The 18,411-nt window shown below is 35.0% G+C and overlaps 1 protein-coding gene across 1 annotated transcript in view; it reads left to right on the top strand.

Annotated features, from left to right (window-relative positions):
• Positions 1 to 18,411, top strand: part of Rep (Rab escort protein) — a 246,581-nt gene that overhangs the window by 92,412 nt on the left and 135,758 nt on the right. The window contains exon 6 of the mRNA XM_090395371.1: positions 6,343 to 6,459. Coding sequence (XP_090251497.1) covers positions 6,343 to 6,459 — 117 coding nt within the window. The remainder of the gene's footprint in view (positions 1 to 6,342; positions 6,460 to 18,411) is intronic.

The raw sequence follows: 18,411 nt of genomic DNA, 5'->3' as shown, positions 1-18,411 counted from the left end.
TTGCAAAGGTCGAGCAAGCTACCAACGATCCTGTCTCAGTATCTCCTATAATGCAAAACACATCCCCTTTATTATCTCCTATAATGCAAAACACATGGCCCTTCCCTTAATGTTATGCATTAAGGGAAGGGCCACTATCCAGGCTAGTTTCGACCTTTATTGAGGTCTCTTCAGTGGGAGCCAGGCCCAAGTTGAGATACCAGGCAGAAGCATTAGCAGGTCATCCCTACCTATAGGAGTTGCCAAATGGTGTGCCACCCTTTTTTAATAAATTACTCTGGATTTAGTGAAAGATGTTGAAAGTTTATTTTTCACTTGGTTAGAGTATAATAAATTTAGTTTAATCCTTTATCCAAGTGTGAGCAAACAAAGTTTGCGCCTGAAAGTATCTTCAGGACCGGGGTAAGGTGGTACAACACCTTAAGGTGGTGTTGTATAAAGGATTAAACTAAATTGGAGTAGAGCTCTCATAGTACTCATAATAAAAAGGGAAATAAAACTGAATATGAGAATTACAGAGGTATTTCTCTGCTGTGTGTTCCTGGTAATATATATATATACAAGTATACTTGAGAAACGGTTGAGAAGGATTGTGGAAGAGAATCTTGGTGAAGAACAAGCTGGATTCAGGCCAAATAGAGGCTGTCAGGATCACATTTTCTGTTTACATTTTACGACAGATAGTTGAGAAATCATGGGAATATAACAATGATCTGTATTTAAGTTTTGTAGATCTGTAAAAGGCACATGACAAGGTGCCAAGATAGTAGCTATTCAAAACGCTACAGTTATATGGTGTCAATGGGGCATTATATCAAGCTATACTTAGTCTTTATTTGAGTTGTAAGTCAGCAGTTACAATTGAAGGGATACTGTACATCCTTATCAGATTAGGATGTACAGTATCCCTTCTGTTATTCATTATCTATATGGATCACATTATGAATGAAAGTGGTATTAAACCTGATATCAGAATTGGAGGTGTTAATCTTTGCTTTATGTGGACAATGTCATACTTCTAAATAAATCCACTATAAGTCTGCAAGATTCCCTGATTAAAGTGAATAATTGTTGTAATAGATATGATATGAATGTCAGCATTAAAAAGACAAAGACAATGAAAATAGGCAGAAGCATTGACTATATCAACTGCATTGTGAATGGTCAACCTATAGAACTAGTAAAATATTTCAGCTACTTAGGTACGTTTTTAGTGAAGATGGTAACTTAAATATGGAAATAGACAACAGAGTCATCAAAGCTGGTATAGTTGGAAGCGAACTGAATAAATTTATATGGAATAAAAGAGAAATTAGCCAAAACACTAAATTAGCTGTATACAAGACAGTATTCAAGCCAATTTTAACTTGAATCTGAATACAAAATTCATGACGTAAGACTCACGTAAAAAGATTTTTTAATAGTATAATTTTCGCCTGTGTGTCACAGGCATCTTCAGTACATTGTAAGCTCAAATTAAACAATAACTGACAATTCCAAAACGTGCCACCTAAGTAGCTAGTGTAAGATAACTAAAAAGGTCTATAAAATTTCCTAACAAAAAAAAAAAAAAAAAAACTATATATACAATAAAAAGTTAGGAAAGATTAGAAACCATCGGATCTGTTTAAGTTAGGAGAGTGGAGTCAAGTTTCACATGTTTCTTTATAAAGCCGTTCTTTGAGGAACTGATTTTTGTGAAGGACTTGTCTTTTTCCAATGTACTCTATGTTTGGTTAAGATGGCATGTTCTTCAAGTCCAGACTGTTCAGGTTTAAGGTACTGTATATAAGACTGGTGTTCTTCTACTTGAATAGAGGCAGATCTTCCTGTTTGTCCAAAATAAGATAATCCACAAGAGCAAGGAATCTGGTAGACACCTGGATAATTAAGATGTGGAAGCTTGTCCTTAGGAGAGGTGAGAAAGGTGGAGATTTTTCTGACCTGTCGAAAGGCAATAAAAATATTCAGTGGTTTTAAAACTTTTGCTATACGTTCACTAATGCCGTGTACATAAGGGATAGGAATGCGTGTTATTTCTTCTGTATTTGAAAGGAAGACATATTAAAACTACTCAAAGCTCTTTTGATGAAGGAATTCTTTTATCCATTAGATAGAAAGGAAGTAGTAATATAAGTAAAGGGGATAAAAATCCCTTATTGTTTTTCAGCCAGTATACGAAACTAAGATCAAAAACTACGATCTAAATGTTTCATGCCGACGGACTGTCGGCGGATCCGACGTAAGTGACCACTTGGTAGTGCCACACCAAGGCAACTCGATGCAAAGGTGGAGCAAGCTCCCTCACTGTCCTTGATATTTTCTCATAATGTAAAAACACACAGCTCCTAGGAGTTGTAGAACTGCTTTACATTATGAGGAGAGGTCACTACCCAGACCGGTTTCAACCTTTTTTTGAGGTCTCATCAGTGAGTAGCTAGACCTAGATAATATCAAAGTTTAAGTGAAAAGAACTTGCATACCTTCGCTATACGAATGCCAGAAAGCTGTGCCCCTATATTATATTATAACATATTATAACTAAGATGAAAAGCCAAACAGCTATTTTTTCTGGCAAGGTTGATAAGTAAAGGGGATAAAATTTTTTATCCCCTTTACTTATCAACCTCGCCAGAAAAAATAGCCGTTTGGCTTTTCATCGAAGTAGTAATATATTGCAGTTCTTTCTGTAATAGATCGTCTGAAGAACAAAAGGATTGGGCCTGATGAACCAGTGTTTTAATAGTTCCTGCCTTTTGACTGGGATGGTGATGAGATTCAGCCTGGATATAATGGCCAGTATGAGTCTTCTTTCTTTAGACTGAGAAATGTAGGTTACCATCTGGTTGGCAAAGAATTAGAAGATCTAAAAAAGGCTAACTGCTTATTTGATTCTATTTCTAGGGTAAACTGGATTCTTGGATGAAGTGCATTTAACTTAGTGAGAAACTGTTGAAGTTCATGAGAAGAGCCATTCCAAATAGCAAAAATGTCATCAACATATCTGAACCGATGAGTAGGTCTGGGAGAAATGTTATCAAAGATACGTTTTTCAAAATATTCCATAAAGAAGTTGGAGATAGCAGGAGAAAGAGGATTGCCCATTGCTGTTCCTTCAATTTGTTGATACAACTTATTTTTAAAGGAAAAATAGCCAGAATGTATTACAAATCAAATACTTTTACAATGTCTGAAGGAAATTCCTGTTGCAGTAATTCAATACTTTCAAATAAAGGAACATTTGTAAATAAAGAAACAACATCTAAACTGATCATGATATCAGAAACGTCGAAATGGATTATCTTATTTCAGACAAACCGGAAGATCTGCCTCTATTCAACTAGAAGAACACCAGTCTTATATACAGTACTTTAAAGCTGAACAGTCTGGACTTGCAGAACATGCCATCTTAACCAGACATAGAGTTCATTGGAAAAAGACAAGAATCCTTCACAAAAGTCAGTTCCTCATAGAACGGCTTTATAAAGAAACATGTGAAACTTGACTCTACTCTCCTAACTTAAACAGATCTGATGGTTTACGTCTATCCCCTTTATGGGAGATAGTACTTTACAAATCAGCTAATCTTTCCTAACTTATTATTGTATATATAGTTTTTTTTTTTTTTTGTTAGGAAATTTTATTGACCTTTTTAGTTATCTTACACTAGCTAAGGTGGCGCTTTTTGGAATTGTCAGTTATTGTTTAATTTGAGCTTAAAATGTACTGAAGATGCCTGTGACACACAGGCGAAAATTATACTATTAAAAAATCTTTTTACGTGAGTTTTCCGTCATTAATTTTGTATTTATATGTCTACTCACAGTATTCCCTTATTAAGAACTTGAATCTGAGAGTTGGGTCAGAAGTAAAACACTTGACTAAAGACTAGAGACGGCAGATATGAGAGTCCTGAAAAGATTAGGGGCATGAACAGATGGCATCAATGCAATACCACAATAAACACAAGGATATTAGGAAAGAACTTGACATTGTTAGCCTCCAGGAATGCATTAGCAGAGCTAATCTCAGATGGTCACTTAAACAGAATGGGTCTTTTTCCTGCCAGGTTGGTAGGAAAAAGACCCAGAGGAAGACCAAGATATAGGTGGATTGATACAGTAAGAAGTGCCTTAGAAGATAGAAATATAAGATCTGATAATGTTGGAGTCTTGACAGGTAACAGACTGATTTGGAGGAAAATTGTAGATAGGAAGTTCGTAATGATGTAATTTTTCATGTAGTACTATCATATCCTGTACACCCCTTGAGGGTATGTATATTAGGAATTTGATGATGAATTATGACCACTTGTAATTATTTGTCCTAGATGTTTATATGAACTCACTATTTCAATCTTTTTTTTCCATTTATATCTATTCCTGTTCTGTCTAGAATGTTTCCATTCTAGATGGAACATAAAACGTGACTCTGTATATTATTTTTGATTTATTCATATGCCTCCCTCTTTAGATTTGCTAAATTAATTCTGTAATCGCCTGTTCTAAATAAGACTATTCCTAGGAATGAAACAGGCTGAACAAATATTTACCATCAAATTGCCATCCTGTTACTCTTTCATTTCAGTTATTTCTCAAGTAATAAAGAAATTCATTGACACAACTTCTGTGTAACGTCCAGAAACTGCTCAACTAATAAATTGACAATGTGTATTCTGCAGTTGTCATTCAACTGGGGATGTTTTATCTTTATGTTATCTACATGAGTAAATACTTTGCAAGTTTCTCAGACTTTCATGGTATTACACACAGAAAATGCAAATAGCATAAACTAAATGTCTGAGTGAGTGCAGTGAATTAGGGAGAAGCATTCATCAAGATGACTACTCTCTTGTGTACAGAATAAATAATTTTTTAGAGAACTGATACAGGCACCCAAATGTTGACAGTATTCACTGGTGGATGAATTTGTAATATGGGTAGAGTTAATAGTTCAGAGGTAATGTCTGAAGCAAAAGAAAAGAAACCTAAATTTCTTGAATATTGAGGAATCAATACTTGTAGTGTATTTATATCAAGGAAGATTATTAGAGTTATCTCAGGGAGGAGTGATATTTCATTTTATCCAGAGATTTTAATGTCAAAAGTAAGACGGCATTTTTTGAAAGCTGTCTTAAGAAAAAAGCATTTTTTGTGAGAAATAAGACAGAATTGTTTATAAGCTGTCAATAAGATTTATAGAACAAGGTTGTCAGAATTTCAATGAAGAATAGTTTACAAGTTTATAGAAATACTCTCCAAGTTCTGGCAATTTGCATAGTACAAGGTTTGTTAAATGGAGAAAAAGGAATGCAGTATACTGCCATCATCAAAATCATTGAATGGATTCATAATCAACTGATATACAGAAGGAAGAGAATGGATGAAAGACACATCTTATAAACCCAGTTTTAGTTGCATGAGGGAAAAAGATTCATCCGTCATGACAAAGTAATGTGCACCCAGAAAGAGAGAGAGCTTACAAACTAGCTATAGAAGCAAGGAGACATTTCATAAGAAGAGAGTTCTTAATTTTTTCTGTGGGTACACACTGGTATAATATTAAGTATTGTCTCTCCTCAGCAAGAAATTTAGCCTTTTTCTTGTGCTCTAGGTATCTCACACTGAATACTGTCACATATAGGTAGTGCCTGTTATCAATTTCCTAAAAAAAAAAAAAAAAAAAAATCCTTCACTTGCTCTCCTGTGTCTTGAAGAATTACCTATTTCTGCTGCTTGCATTTTCTAAAAATATTTCCTTGTTTACTATTCATCAAAATTGAGATCAGTAATTCTTCCCCTCTCCTTTGTTAAAACAAGCTGTAAATGTGCCACAGCCATTCAAAAATCTCTTTACAGTTCAACTTCAAACCAAGAGAACAATTTTTTCTTTGTTTGTCTGTCTCCCTCTACTGCTGTATATTGGAACAACTTGTTGTAATTTCCTGAAGAAAGTAATCTTCAGGTAATTTTTCAAATTACCCGACGGTTCATTTTCTGTGCTCTATTTTGGGTATTTCTCTGAGAATGTTAGTATAGTAAAATTAATAGATTTTACCATGATTTATAAAAAAAAAAAAAAATTAATTAAAAATATCACTTTTTTAGTCATGTAATGGCAAGTAGTTTTTCTTAGAGGAGAGATTCCAAATAAACATTTTATATAAAATAAATTTTTACATTTTCTTCTACCGTTTATAAAATAATGATTATTGTTATTAAGTTAACATAAAGAAATTTTAATAAATAAATGCTTATAAGATTTTGACCATTTAATTTATCCTTTCCAGTCTATAAACTTAGATAAAAAGTTTATTGATACCATTGTTTGCATACCCCACAGCTGTTATTTGCTAGAGGACCACTTGTTGAACTCCTTATTTCTTCAAATATCTCACGTTATGCAGAGTTCAAATGCTTTACTCGAGTTTTGACACTAATTGATGGACATCTTGAGCAGGTAACCTATCTTTATCATAACATCTACTACAGTATATGTCATATATGTTAAAATGTTTATTACTTTAGTTGTCATTAGGAAGTGTTATGTAATCAGTAAATATATAAAATAACCAAATTACTAGATAAATCCTTCTCCTTTGTCTCAATGCTTCAATAACTGTCATAGTATATATTACAGTATACAAGAAGTTATATTCTTGTTTTTTATATACCAGAAAAAAAAAAGCATAATATGGTTAAAATTTGTGTTGTTTAATGGAGGAAATAGATATCAGGATACTAATCAAAAGTTAAATTGATTATTGATTCAAAATAAATGACTACTTGAATTATTACTTGATGCAAAATAAAAATGGCAAACAAATCACTGTTTTTTTCTGGTTGGCAACAACCAGAACATACAACAATAGCAAGAACTCTTGAAATAGATAACCTCTTCACCATTTGGGCCAACTACTCCAGAATAGAAGTGCAGAGAAAAGGGACCAAGATGATGATGATGTCTTTCTGACAAAGTAAAATACACATAGCCATTGACTCACGATGGTGCATTTCTGTTCCATCAACCCTATTATAAGTCACAGTGATTGTAAGTCAGAAATCAATATACTGCATGAACATTAATTTGTATGTTAATAATTAACATACCTGAAGGCTAAAGTGCATAGGTCAATTTTGTTATTTTTTTTCACTAGCTTCACTCTTTGTTTAGTATAACATAAAATTACTCTGCTGTAATAAATAATAAAACAACTGTACAGTGCTACTGTATGGAAGAACTACTTTATTAATAAATGCATGGAAGTACTACTTTACTGATAAGTGCAGAAATGCACTTATCAGTAAAGTGAAGAATCTAAGAATTGCCATAATATGACAATTTCAAAAAGACTTGCAAAGTATGACATCCAACGTCTCTGAAATCCGACGTCTCTTGAAACTTCCATATATGGAAGTTTCAAGAGACGCGTGCATGCGTACAACAGAAGTTCAGGCCTATATAAGGCAAGATGTGACATCGAGAAGGACTTTTATCTTAGGGTTTCACCTTCTCTCTGAGGTGAAAACCCTAAGACACGTGAGGTCCGTTGGTGGTAATTGAAAGAGAAGCATTGTGAGTTGCAAGGGTCCTTAAAGGGCATGGAATAATCAAAAACTCAGACAAGGAAGAAATTTGGCAGGAAATCAAGTACAAGCCAGCAAAAGGAAAGAAAAAATGAAGCACCTTTGTATGAACAAAAAAATTCATGTAAGAGGCGGTGCTGAACGAGAATTGTAAGTACTTATGTATGTGATAATTTCGAACAAGATTGTACATCAAGAGTGTCTGTTTATGGGTACAATAAGATGATGTAAATTGATATTGAAATAAACTTACTCAAGGTATGCTTTATTGTCAGTTTGTGTATATATGAATGGCAGGATAATCTATATTGTGATTTAGCTTTAAGGAAGTAAATTAGAACTAAGTTTGAATTAGGAAGAATTGAAAATAACAAAGAATTGTAGTAAACTGTGTGTGTGTGTGTGTGTATATATATATATATATATGTTAATGTGAATCCAACTATAACTCTTTAATTTAATTAAATGATTTGTGAACAATTGGACTGATTCTGTCAATGCACTATCCTGAAAATTTCGAACCTGTATAAGATAAAGTTTATAATAGATTTAGTTTAATCCTTTATCCCAGTGAGAGCAAACAAAGTTTGCGCCTGAAAATATCTTCAGGACTAAATATAGTGTTGTACTATCTTATCCAGTAAGTAGTGCAACACCAAGGCAACTCGTGGCAAAGGTGGAGCAAGCTACCAGGCACTTCTAACCCAGTATCTCCCATAATGCAAAACACATTTCCTATGTGGATATGTATACTGTTATGCATTAAAGGGATTGGCCATCTACCCAGACTAGTTTCGACCTTTATTGAGGTCTCTTCAGTGGGAGCCAGGCCCAGAGCTGGAGATACCAGGCAGAAGCAGTAGCAAGTCATCTGTGCCTATGGGAGTTGCCAAAAGGTTTATCACCTTTTTTAAAAATTACTCTGGATTTAGAGAAAGATGTTGAAAATTTATTTATCACTAGGTTAGACTATAATAGATTTAGTTTAATCCTTTATCCCAGTGAGAGCAAACAAAGTTTGCGCCTGAAAATATCTTCAGGACTAAATATAGTGTTGTACTATCTTATCCAGTAAGTAGTGCAACACCAAGGCAACTCGTGGCAAAGGTGGAGCAAGCTACCAGGCACTTCTAACCCAGTATCTCCCATAATGCAAAACACATTTCCTATGTGGATATGTATACTGTTATGCATTAAAGGGATTGGCCATCTACCCAGACTAGTTTCGACCTTTATTGAGGTCTCTTCAGTGGGAGCCAGGCCCAGAGCTGGAGATACCAGGCAGAAGCAGTAGCAAGTCATCTGTGCCTATGGGAGTTGCCACATTGTTGGTACATCTAAGTTGGTACATCTGTCATAAGCATCCATGTGAAATTGCAAGTCATTCTATCAAGTAGTTCCATTTTTAGAATTTCCATTTCTTTTAAGCCATTACTTTCACATTTCAAAAATTCATTATGCTAATGCTCGTTTTTTCTTTCTTTCAATGTATAGCTTACTTGGTTCCTATAGTGTTTGAAGCTGTGCTCATACTATTAATTGTGAGGATATTTTTGTCCCTTTTATACATCTTATCTCTGAGTTTTATACATTGTTTTGCATCTTGTGTTATCCATGGCTTCATTGGTTTGCACCTGCTTCCTTGGAGTATGACAATTGCATGTTCTATTTCAGTATTTAATATATTAATGAATTTGCAGTAAGCATAATCAACATTGGTTTCAGATTTTATCTATTCCCAGGATAATAGTACTTAATTTATGTTTTAACATGCTGTAGCTTATTGTAGGATACTAGATGCTGATATCTTTTGTGTCTTTATAGATGCTAAATGTAGATAGATTTTAATGGCTATCGGAAAGTGATCTGTGATCGGCTGTTTTAACACCTCTGTCTGGATTTTATCTGTACTTTGTGTTCTTACAAACGCGTGATCCAAGAATGATGCACAGCCAATACATAAATGTTCCTCATTGGAACATTTATGTATTGCTCAAGACCATGCATGGCTAATAAGTCAGTGGAATTGAGAGAATGACATCAGTCATTTAGCAAATCAATATTTATGTCACTAATTATAGCATGATCATAATAGATGCCATACAGAATGCTGTCCAGTTCTTGTGTAGAGTTGTAAGTCATGTAAGAGTGAGATCTATAAATAGCCAATATGTAGTAGGTGTAGTTTTTTAAATATTAACATTCTCGGCTGTTTCCATTATTGTACTGCTAATATGTTAAAGATCTTTGAGACCATTAATCTCCCAGATCTGTTGTAATTCCTTTTTTTTTTTTTTTGAAAACTAAATAGTATAATCCATATTTCTATTTGTATTAAAATATCTATATTGTAATTTAATATTAGTTCTTGGTGTTCCATTTTATCTCTTATACTTCTTATATTTAAATGCAATAAAGTAGGCTGATTACTGAAATGTAAAAATGTTCCTAATTCTGTTAGATCATTGCAAATTATACAGTTATCAAAAGTAGTTGTACCAGTATCCACTGTAAAGAAATCAGAGTTGCTTTCCTTATTTTAAAGTTTTTAAAGGTCTTCTTCACACTTGATCCTCCATATATGTAAAGTGTCATCTTTTCTCATAAGGAATTTACTGTCCTTCATCCAGAGATACTTATATTTGTTATGGTTATATTTTTTTTTATGCTGCATGCAGTAAATGTTTCATATTTGCAGTCAAATGTTCATTCAAATATATTGTTCCATTTTTAAAATTACTACTTATATCTTTTGTGCTTATTTTGTATTTTATATTCTTGTGTCCTTCCAGCCATTTGTCTCTTGTCTCCTTAGACCTGAATTTGACCATAATATGTTTTGACTTTTTTTTTTTTGTGCATTTTGGAGTTGAACTGCTTCGATGTCATTTTCATTAAAATCCACTTGAATTTTGTGCAAGATCTTTTGTGTTATCTCATACATGTTTTCATGTGGTTCTTGACAGACATCTACTATTTCCAAATTTCTGTTTATGGCTTGTTGACTAAGATCATCAACAGTTCTTTTAAAGTTTGTGCCGTAACTGTAAATTGGTATTTTCCAGTTCTCTTAAGATCTTAGATTTCCTCTGTTAGTCTGACTATAGTGTAAAGAAACTTGTCTATTTTGGCATAGGTGTATTCAGCAGAATTTTTTTAGTTCACTTACTTCTTTCTTAAGTCACAAATCACACTTGTTAAGTTATCAATAGCTACACTGTGTCAGGGTTGAGTGACTCATTTACCTGCAAATGTTGGTTAGAACTGGAATTAGCCTGTTTTGGGACAAAGGATTTGATCACTGTATGCTTGGTTGATTCTTAAATTTGCATGGACTTTCTGCTTTTTGTCTTTCAATAAATTTTTGTACTGACTTTCATTCAGTCTTGTGCAGTAAAAATTATAGTAGTTGTTACAATTGGAGTTTACACACTTTCAAAGAGTGTTATTATCAACTGCTATTTCCTCACATACTTAGCGGTGTATTGCCATTTTCCAAGATTAGCACTAAGATAATCCTCTCTCTGTTCTACTGACTCATCTTTTGCATAGGTTAGAAGGCTACGGTAACTGTTGTTGTTGTTGTCAATCTGGAGATTTGAAGATATTTTGTCATACACTGTTAGGATACTAATTCACAATTAACTATCTTAAAAAATTTGATAAAGCTAAAGCCTTACAAGAGATTGGTTACATGATAGTGATGTTAGGAAGATGCAGAGCAGTTGATAGAAGAAGAGCTTACAAATTAAGACTTTATAGAACTAGAAACAAAGAAAGTTGTAGGAAAAAAAACAAGAAGCTGAACCTCGTAAAAAGTTTACAGTGAAAAAATTGGTACTTGTTAATAAGGCAGTTTGGTTGTTTGAGGAAATGGAACCCAACATAAAGAGATTTACTAAAGTAGTTAGAATAATGCAGGCTGCAATTGCTAGTTATAGAGAAATTTATTCAGAAAAGAAAAGGCAAACTGTTCAGACTAAGTTGGACATAATATACATATTTTTTTAAAGAAGCATACTCCTGCTGTCACCTCATCCTCTGAAGATTAGCCTAAATCTTCCACAAGTTATGTAAATGATACATCCTATTATCAGAATGCTGAATTTGAAGAATTGTTGATCACCTGGCATCTCTTGCCTCTTACAATGAATCATCTAATTAATAAAGCGGCAGCTTTGAAGAATTACTCTTGCTCCATGTATTTCCAGTTGATTATTTTATAAATGCATGAAGCACTATATAATCATGTTTTGTTATTTATTATAACAGTACTGTGTACAGTAATTTTATGTTATAATTTGTAAACTGCATTATTTCACTATAAACAAACAGTAAAATTAGTTCAACTGATATGCCTGAATGCTAATACATCTTAGCATTCAGGCATATCAGTTGCTAACATACAGTCAGTCGAGGACTGTCTGTATGTCCAACTTAGTCTGAACAGTTTGCCTTTTTATCCTGCATAAATTTCTGTAGCAAACTATTGCAGCTTGCATCATTGTCTGCTTTGCCAAATCTTTTGATTGGGGGCCCATTTCCTCAAGCAGTGGAACTGCCTTATTAACAGAGGTACAATGCTTTGTCAATTTTTTGTGAACTTTTTGGTGGATTAAGTTTCTTGTTCTTTTTATTTCTCTCTTCTTCTGCAACTTTCTGCACTTCAAGCTCTATAAGGTCTCTTCATTATAGACCTGTGAATGTATCTTGTTCATTAGAGACCTGATTCTGTGAATGTATGGACATGTATTTGAAACAGCTTCTTCCATACACCATTCATACATTCTGCTGTCACTTCTCTTTCCATGCTACATTTACATTCTTTGTGCAGTGCAAGATATTATATTCTTTTCCCAAAGTCTTTGAGGGTTTCTCATCCTCAGCAGCATAGCCTGAGCAGAAGTATATGTCTTGAATGCAGCAATGACACCCTGATTCATAGATTGAAGGAGTGAGGTGATGTTTGATAGAAGATATACTACAGGCTAAAATTGAAAAAGCATGGAGAGGCATTCGTCCAGTAGTGGACTTAAGAAAGTTGTTGATGATGATGATACCACATTCACATCAGAGTGTATGCCATCCAAGCTAAATGGGTGACTAAAAAACACATTACCTGTCTGATGGCTTGCAGTTATTGCATTTATGACATGTAAATAGTCACTCATTTGGGTGAATGGTTTTGGAGGAAAGGATTTCACCCTAAAATCATTTTCTCCCAATTGTATCATCATTCTGTCCTTAAAGGCTTTGAATCCAAGCATGCTTTTTAATGGATGTATGTTGGTTTGGACCATAGCTGCCTGAACACATACATCTGCTCAGGAATTAACACCTATCCTGTATTGCCTCATCATTCATTCTTACTCGACTGGCATCTATCCTATAGCATGGAAACAAGCCTGTATTCAGCCCATTCCAAAGAATGGTAATAACAGTTAGCCAACAAACTGCTGTCTGGTTGCTCATGCTTTCTCCAAAATTATGCAGAAGACCATCAACATCCACACCACTTGGGTGCTTACTAGCTAAATGACCAGCAATATGGATTCCACTACATTCTCGATCCACAGTTGACCTTTTAGCATTAACCACCCTTCTCTAGACTCAAGCCATGGAAAGGTTTGGAGAAACTCACATGATTAATCTCAATATTTCTTAGACATTAGATCGGGTATGGCACAGATATCTGCTCAGGAAACTGTCATCCTGTGGTCTGCCTTCAAAGTACTGTAACTGGATTGGCAGCTTTCTCTCTGGTCATTCATTTACATATCATAGCAGATGGTTTCCTCTTCTCAGATTCCCCCACCAATGCAAAGTACCCTAAAGGTCTCTGTACTTTCACCCACTCTCTTTTCATCCTGTACATAAATGACATGTCACTGACTTCAGATCTTATCCATAGCCATACTTATGCCAGTACTCTGCTCTACCCTCTTATTTGACTAACCTTGTAGTTCCAGTGGCCAGTCATTTAAGCCTCAAGATCCCCCCATAACTAATGCTTTAATTGTAATCTCCTCACTGTTTTTTCAGTGGGGTGAGGATAACCTTGTGAAGTTCATTGCTACTAACACAGAATCCCGTATGATTGCTCCCGAGAAAGATCTTGTGTTATTTCCCATTGCTTTTGATAACACTCAGATATCAAAACACAATCAGATTTTTTCTTCTGAGCTGACCTGCATCTCCAGCCTTTCGTGGCACAAATGCATCTCAGCTATAGCTTTTCCAGCTGCCAAAAAAATCATCATACTTTTCGATGTAAGACATTACGTTTCACCTATACAACTGCTAATACGATAAATCCCAAATCTGTCCAGATGTGGAATACTCTTCACACATTTTTGGGGTGGTGTACCAAAAGTCTCAATAGCATTACTTGATGCTATTCAGAATAACGTAATTAGATTGATAATCCCTCTCTCATAAACTTTCAGTTTCTGCCTTATTGGCTCTGCTGAATTGGCCTCTATCATTCCTCCACTTCCCTCCAAAATTGTAAGAACAAGAGTAACAGTCAGCATCCATTTACCTTCCACATCCAAACTCATCTAACTAACTACTCTTTCATTCTATTACCTCTGTTCTTTGCAGTGGCCTCACTTATCTTTCTTATCTTCAGTTATTCGAAAAACATGTCAATAGTTTTAATTTTTACCTCTTATCCACATTTGCTGCTGGTGGCGTTCAACCTTTAGAGAGACACACACATTTAACAAATTCATGTTGGCCTGTGTGTCGTGCCTTTTGTTGCACTAGTACAATATGAAACTCCTAATGTTCAATTCTCACCTGCTCATTGTGCACCCTATTAGCAAATATCTACTTGAATTCTGAACTAGGATGGCTGGCAGTTTCGGATTTAGCTGATCAAATTGTATTCTGTATTGACTTCAACAAAAAGATGACGGTACATGATGAAATATCATGCTGGCTAAGATATTGCTGTTTTAAAAAAAGGAACAGGATGAACAAGTGAAAAGTTTGCTTCTAGAACAAATTCAAACCCAGCATAAGCAGAATTCAAGATAAATATCATCAGCATATGAATTATCAACAGAAAAGAAATAAAACTGGCAAAAGAATTAGAAAAGTATCACATCGACATAATTGGTGTTACTGAAACAATGAAGACAAAAACAGGCGAGATTCTTCTAAACAACTACAAGACATAATATTAAGGCAATAATGATTGGGGGGGGGGGAAAAGGAGTAGATATAGCATGCAATACTAAAAGTGAAAACCTTTTAATGGCAGAAGTTTCAAGTAGAGTTAGTGGGTTAACATCAAAATGAAGAATTGGACACTGATTAAATTTGTGCCTGTTGTTCCACAGGTGGATCTTCTAATGAAAAAGTGAAGGAATTTTTCAAGTCATTAGAGAAGGCATCTGACATAAGGAAGAAAAAGATGGCTGTTGTTAGTGGTCTGAACCTCAGAGGTTCAGATCACTAAATTTGTGCCTGTTGTTCCACAGGTAGATCTTCTAATGAAAAAGTGAAGGAATTTTTCAAGTCATTAGAGAAGGCATCTGGCATAAGGAAGAAAAAGATGGGCGTTGTTAGTGATCTGAACCTCAGAGTAGAAAAGGAATACCAGACATACAGAAATGGTTTTGGAAAACTTGGAGGTAAAAAAACAGAGGTAACAATAATTGTAAGTGCCTGCAGGATTTCTGTTCAATACATGGACTGTCATATTCATGCCATGTTCAAACATAAAGATGTGCAGAGGTTCACATAGAGGAAGGCACAAGAAGTCTCATTGACTATGTTATTGTTGCTTACGATGTCTTCATGCTAGTTCATAACACAAAAGCATACAAGGAATTGATCACCATTTAGTTTTGAGCAGGATAAAGTTGAATTTCATATCAAATTTCATATCTGTACAAAATTTCAAACAGAATCAAAATCGAACAGCTTTCAGAAGTGAACTATAGGCTCAAACATACAAATGTTATTGAAGAAAAAAATAACATTTGTATGAGGTTTTGAAAACAAGACTGAAATCTTAGAGACACAGTAGCAGACTGAAGATAAATTGATTGATTTAGCCAGAGAGGTATATGCTGAAGTTGGCTGCAAGGATAGAAAAATCACAAATTCCATTTATTCCATTTAAACAGAAGGCTAAAGAGTCAGTGAAGGAAAAGGAGTTCATCAAAAGTTTCTGGAAGGTAAGTCAACATGTGCTCTGAAAGAATACAGTGAAAAATGAAAGGAAGCAAAGCAGTGCATAAAAGTAGCTTAACAAAAGTCATGAGAAAACTTTGAAGAACATAGAAGATAAATATCAGGTAGGTGGCAAAATGTTCTGGAGGTTATTGAAAAGCTTAGAAATAGAGGCAAGAGTTCTGTAAAAGGGATCAGAGGTGATAAATATATTCTAGATCTTTTGAGCATAATTATTTGGAAAGTATGTTAAATGAAATTAGGAAAAAAGCCATCAAAAACCTAAAACGATATTTGACAAGAAAAGGTCAAACATGGAGATGTAAAAGTTTTTTTACATCTCCATGTTTTTACAGTGACTGCATTACATAATTCAGATCTAGTCAGAGAGTCAAATTCCAGATGTTTGGAATAGACCTCTATCGTCCATAAAAAGGAAAATAAAAATGAATGTGACAATTGCAGATTAGTTTTCCCTTCTGAACTACTGAGTGTCCCAGATAAGATTTATGCAAGCATACTTAACAAAAAGACTAAGAAATATTGTGGAAGGGAAACTTGGAGAAGAAAAAGATAGATTCAGGCCAAGTAGGGTTGTCCAAATCAGATTTTCACTTTAAGACAGGAATTGAGAAATCATGGGAATATAATAAGAACCTGTATTTAAGTTTGTAGATCTAGAAAAAGCATATGACAAGGTCCCAAGAGAAAGCGGTTCAAAACGCTACAGTTATATGGTGTAAATGAGACATATCAAGAATACATAATCTATGTTTGAGTTGTAAGTTAGCAGTTAGAATTGAAGGCGATACAAGAAGATGGTTCGCTGTTAAATTAGGTGCATGTGTGTGTGTGTTTCCACAAATGAAAGGCAGAAGATTCTGTAGCAAACAGATGCTGTGTTTGGGCAGGATCAAGGGTAAACCAATGTGTTGATATTCTTGAATTGTTGGAGATTGCAGTCCTTTGAAATGCTTCATTGGGAAACTATTCTACAGAATCGAGGTGGAAAGAATGCAAGATGACTGGAAGTAGCAGGTTCAGTGAGTATGCAGTTCGATTGTAAAGGGATGTTAGCAGTTGCTCAAGTTCCTATAGATCTGGCAGAAATGGGAGGCATAATGAATGATAGTTCTGTTGAAGTGATCATAGAAATATCTGTAGAAGAGACCCAATATAGAAATTGATCTTCCAGGGGAAACTGGCTAAAGAGATATTATAAGAGAAATGTCATTAATCAACTGGACTGCCTTTTTTTTTCTGAACAGCATCAAGAATTTTTATGAAGGTCTTATGTTCACCACCACCCCAAACATGAGAGCAGTATTCCAGTGTTGATTGGATTTTTGATTTATACAGAGTAAGTAACTTCAGCAGAGAAGTTCCATCTTGAGTGGAAAAGGATGCAATGTTTTTTGGAAGTTGATGATGCTATAGTAAAGTTTGGAGTTAGTCAGTCCAAGACGAGAGATTTGGTCTTGACTGTTGAGCTCAGCATTATGAAAAGTAAGCAGTGAAAATCTGAGGTCATTTTATAAGAAAACAAGCAAAATCGTGTTCTAGAACCATTGAAGTTGACTCTAGGTTGCTTTCACCCAATCAAGGATACTGCAGATTAATGTTCAGGATACTTGTTACAAATGATCTTGAAGCTTGAGATGTTTGAGCACTGCAAGGCTTGTTTTTTGAGTAGAACCAGTGAAATGTGCTGTCATCAGCACAACTATGAATAGGGTTTGCAAACAATGAGAGCAGGTCATTTATATACCTAATCTAGGTTTAACTTGAACAGCGCATAAACTTTTAATCTATCAGTAAATCACATGTATAATGTGCATATAGCAGCACTCAGTGTTCGAAATGTTCTCCTTTTACATTCACACATGCCCAAAGTCTGTGAGGCAACATATTGATGGTGGCAATCAGAACATCCAACAGAAATGTTGTCACTGCATGCTCTAAATCCATCTTCAGGGTGGCGATGCTCGGGTTTTGTTTCTTGCAGGCTTCTCTCTCTCTCTCTGTAGTTCTAGCTTTAGCTCTGACCACAATTTGAAGTCCAGTAGATTCAGATTGAGACTTTCAGCCAGCTAATCAGATGGTGATATGTGGTCAGGCACATTCACCTCCAACCACTGTTGTGTGGTCCTTGCTTTGTGTGCAGGGGCTGAGTCCTGTTGGAAGGTCCACTGCTTACTATGAAACAAGATATTGTTCAGGGACCATACCATAAGTTCTAGCATAGTATCTTGATACACTTTGGCAAATGTTTTGACCCCCCTTTCTCTTCCAGAAATGCAACTTGGATTTGCCCTAATATGTTACTCCCCACCACCACCACCAAACAATTACTGATGCGGGGTGATGATCTCTCTGAATTAGGTGCTATGGCACATGCTGTGTGACCATCTGGGACATATTCCTGATCATTTTGGCATTTCACTGGTGAAAATCTTCTCATCTGTGTCTTCTCACTCTGTGTCTATTGTTTACGTACCACTGGAGAAGTGCCTTTGATTTTATCATTCTGCTGTATAAGTTGTGGTGTGTTTAGGAAGTGTCCAATAGAATTAGTCTCACCCCCCAGGTCATCGTTAGTACATGACACAATGTTGTCAGTAGAATTTCCTAACTGAATTGA

This window comes from Typopeltis vanoorti, chromosome 7 (genome assembly GCF_054136105.1).
Source record: "Typopeltis vanoorti isolate ZY-2024b chromosome 7, IOZ_Tvanoo_1.0, whole genome shotgun sequence".
In the NCBI taxonomy this organism is placed as follows: domain Eukaryota; kingdom Metazoa; phylum Arthropoda; class Arachnida; order Uropygi; family Thelyphonidae; genus Typopeltis; species Typopeltis vanoorti.
This window is presented reverse-complemented; position numbering and strand designations above follow the sequence as displayed.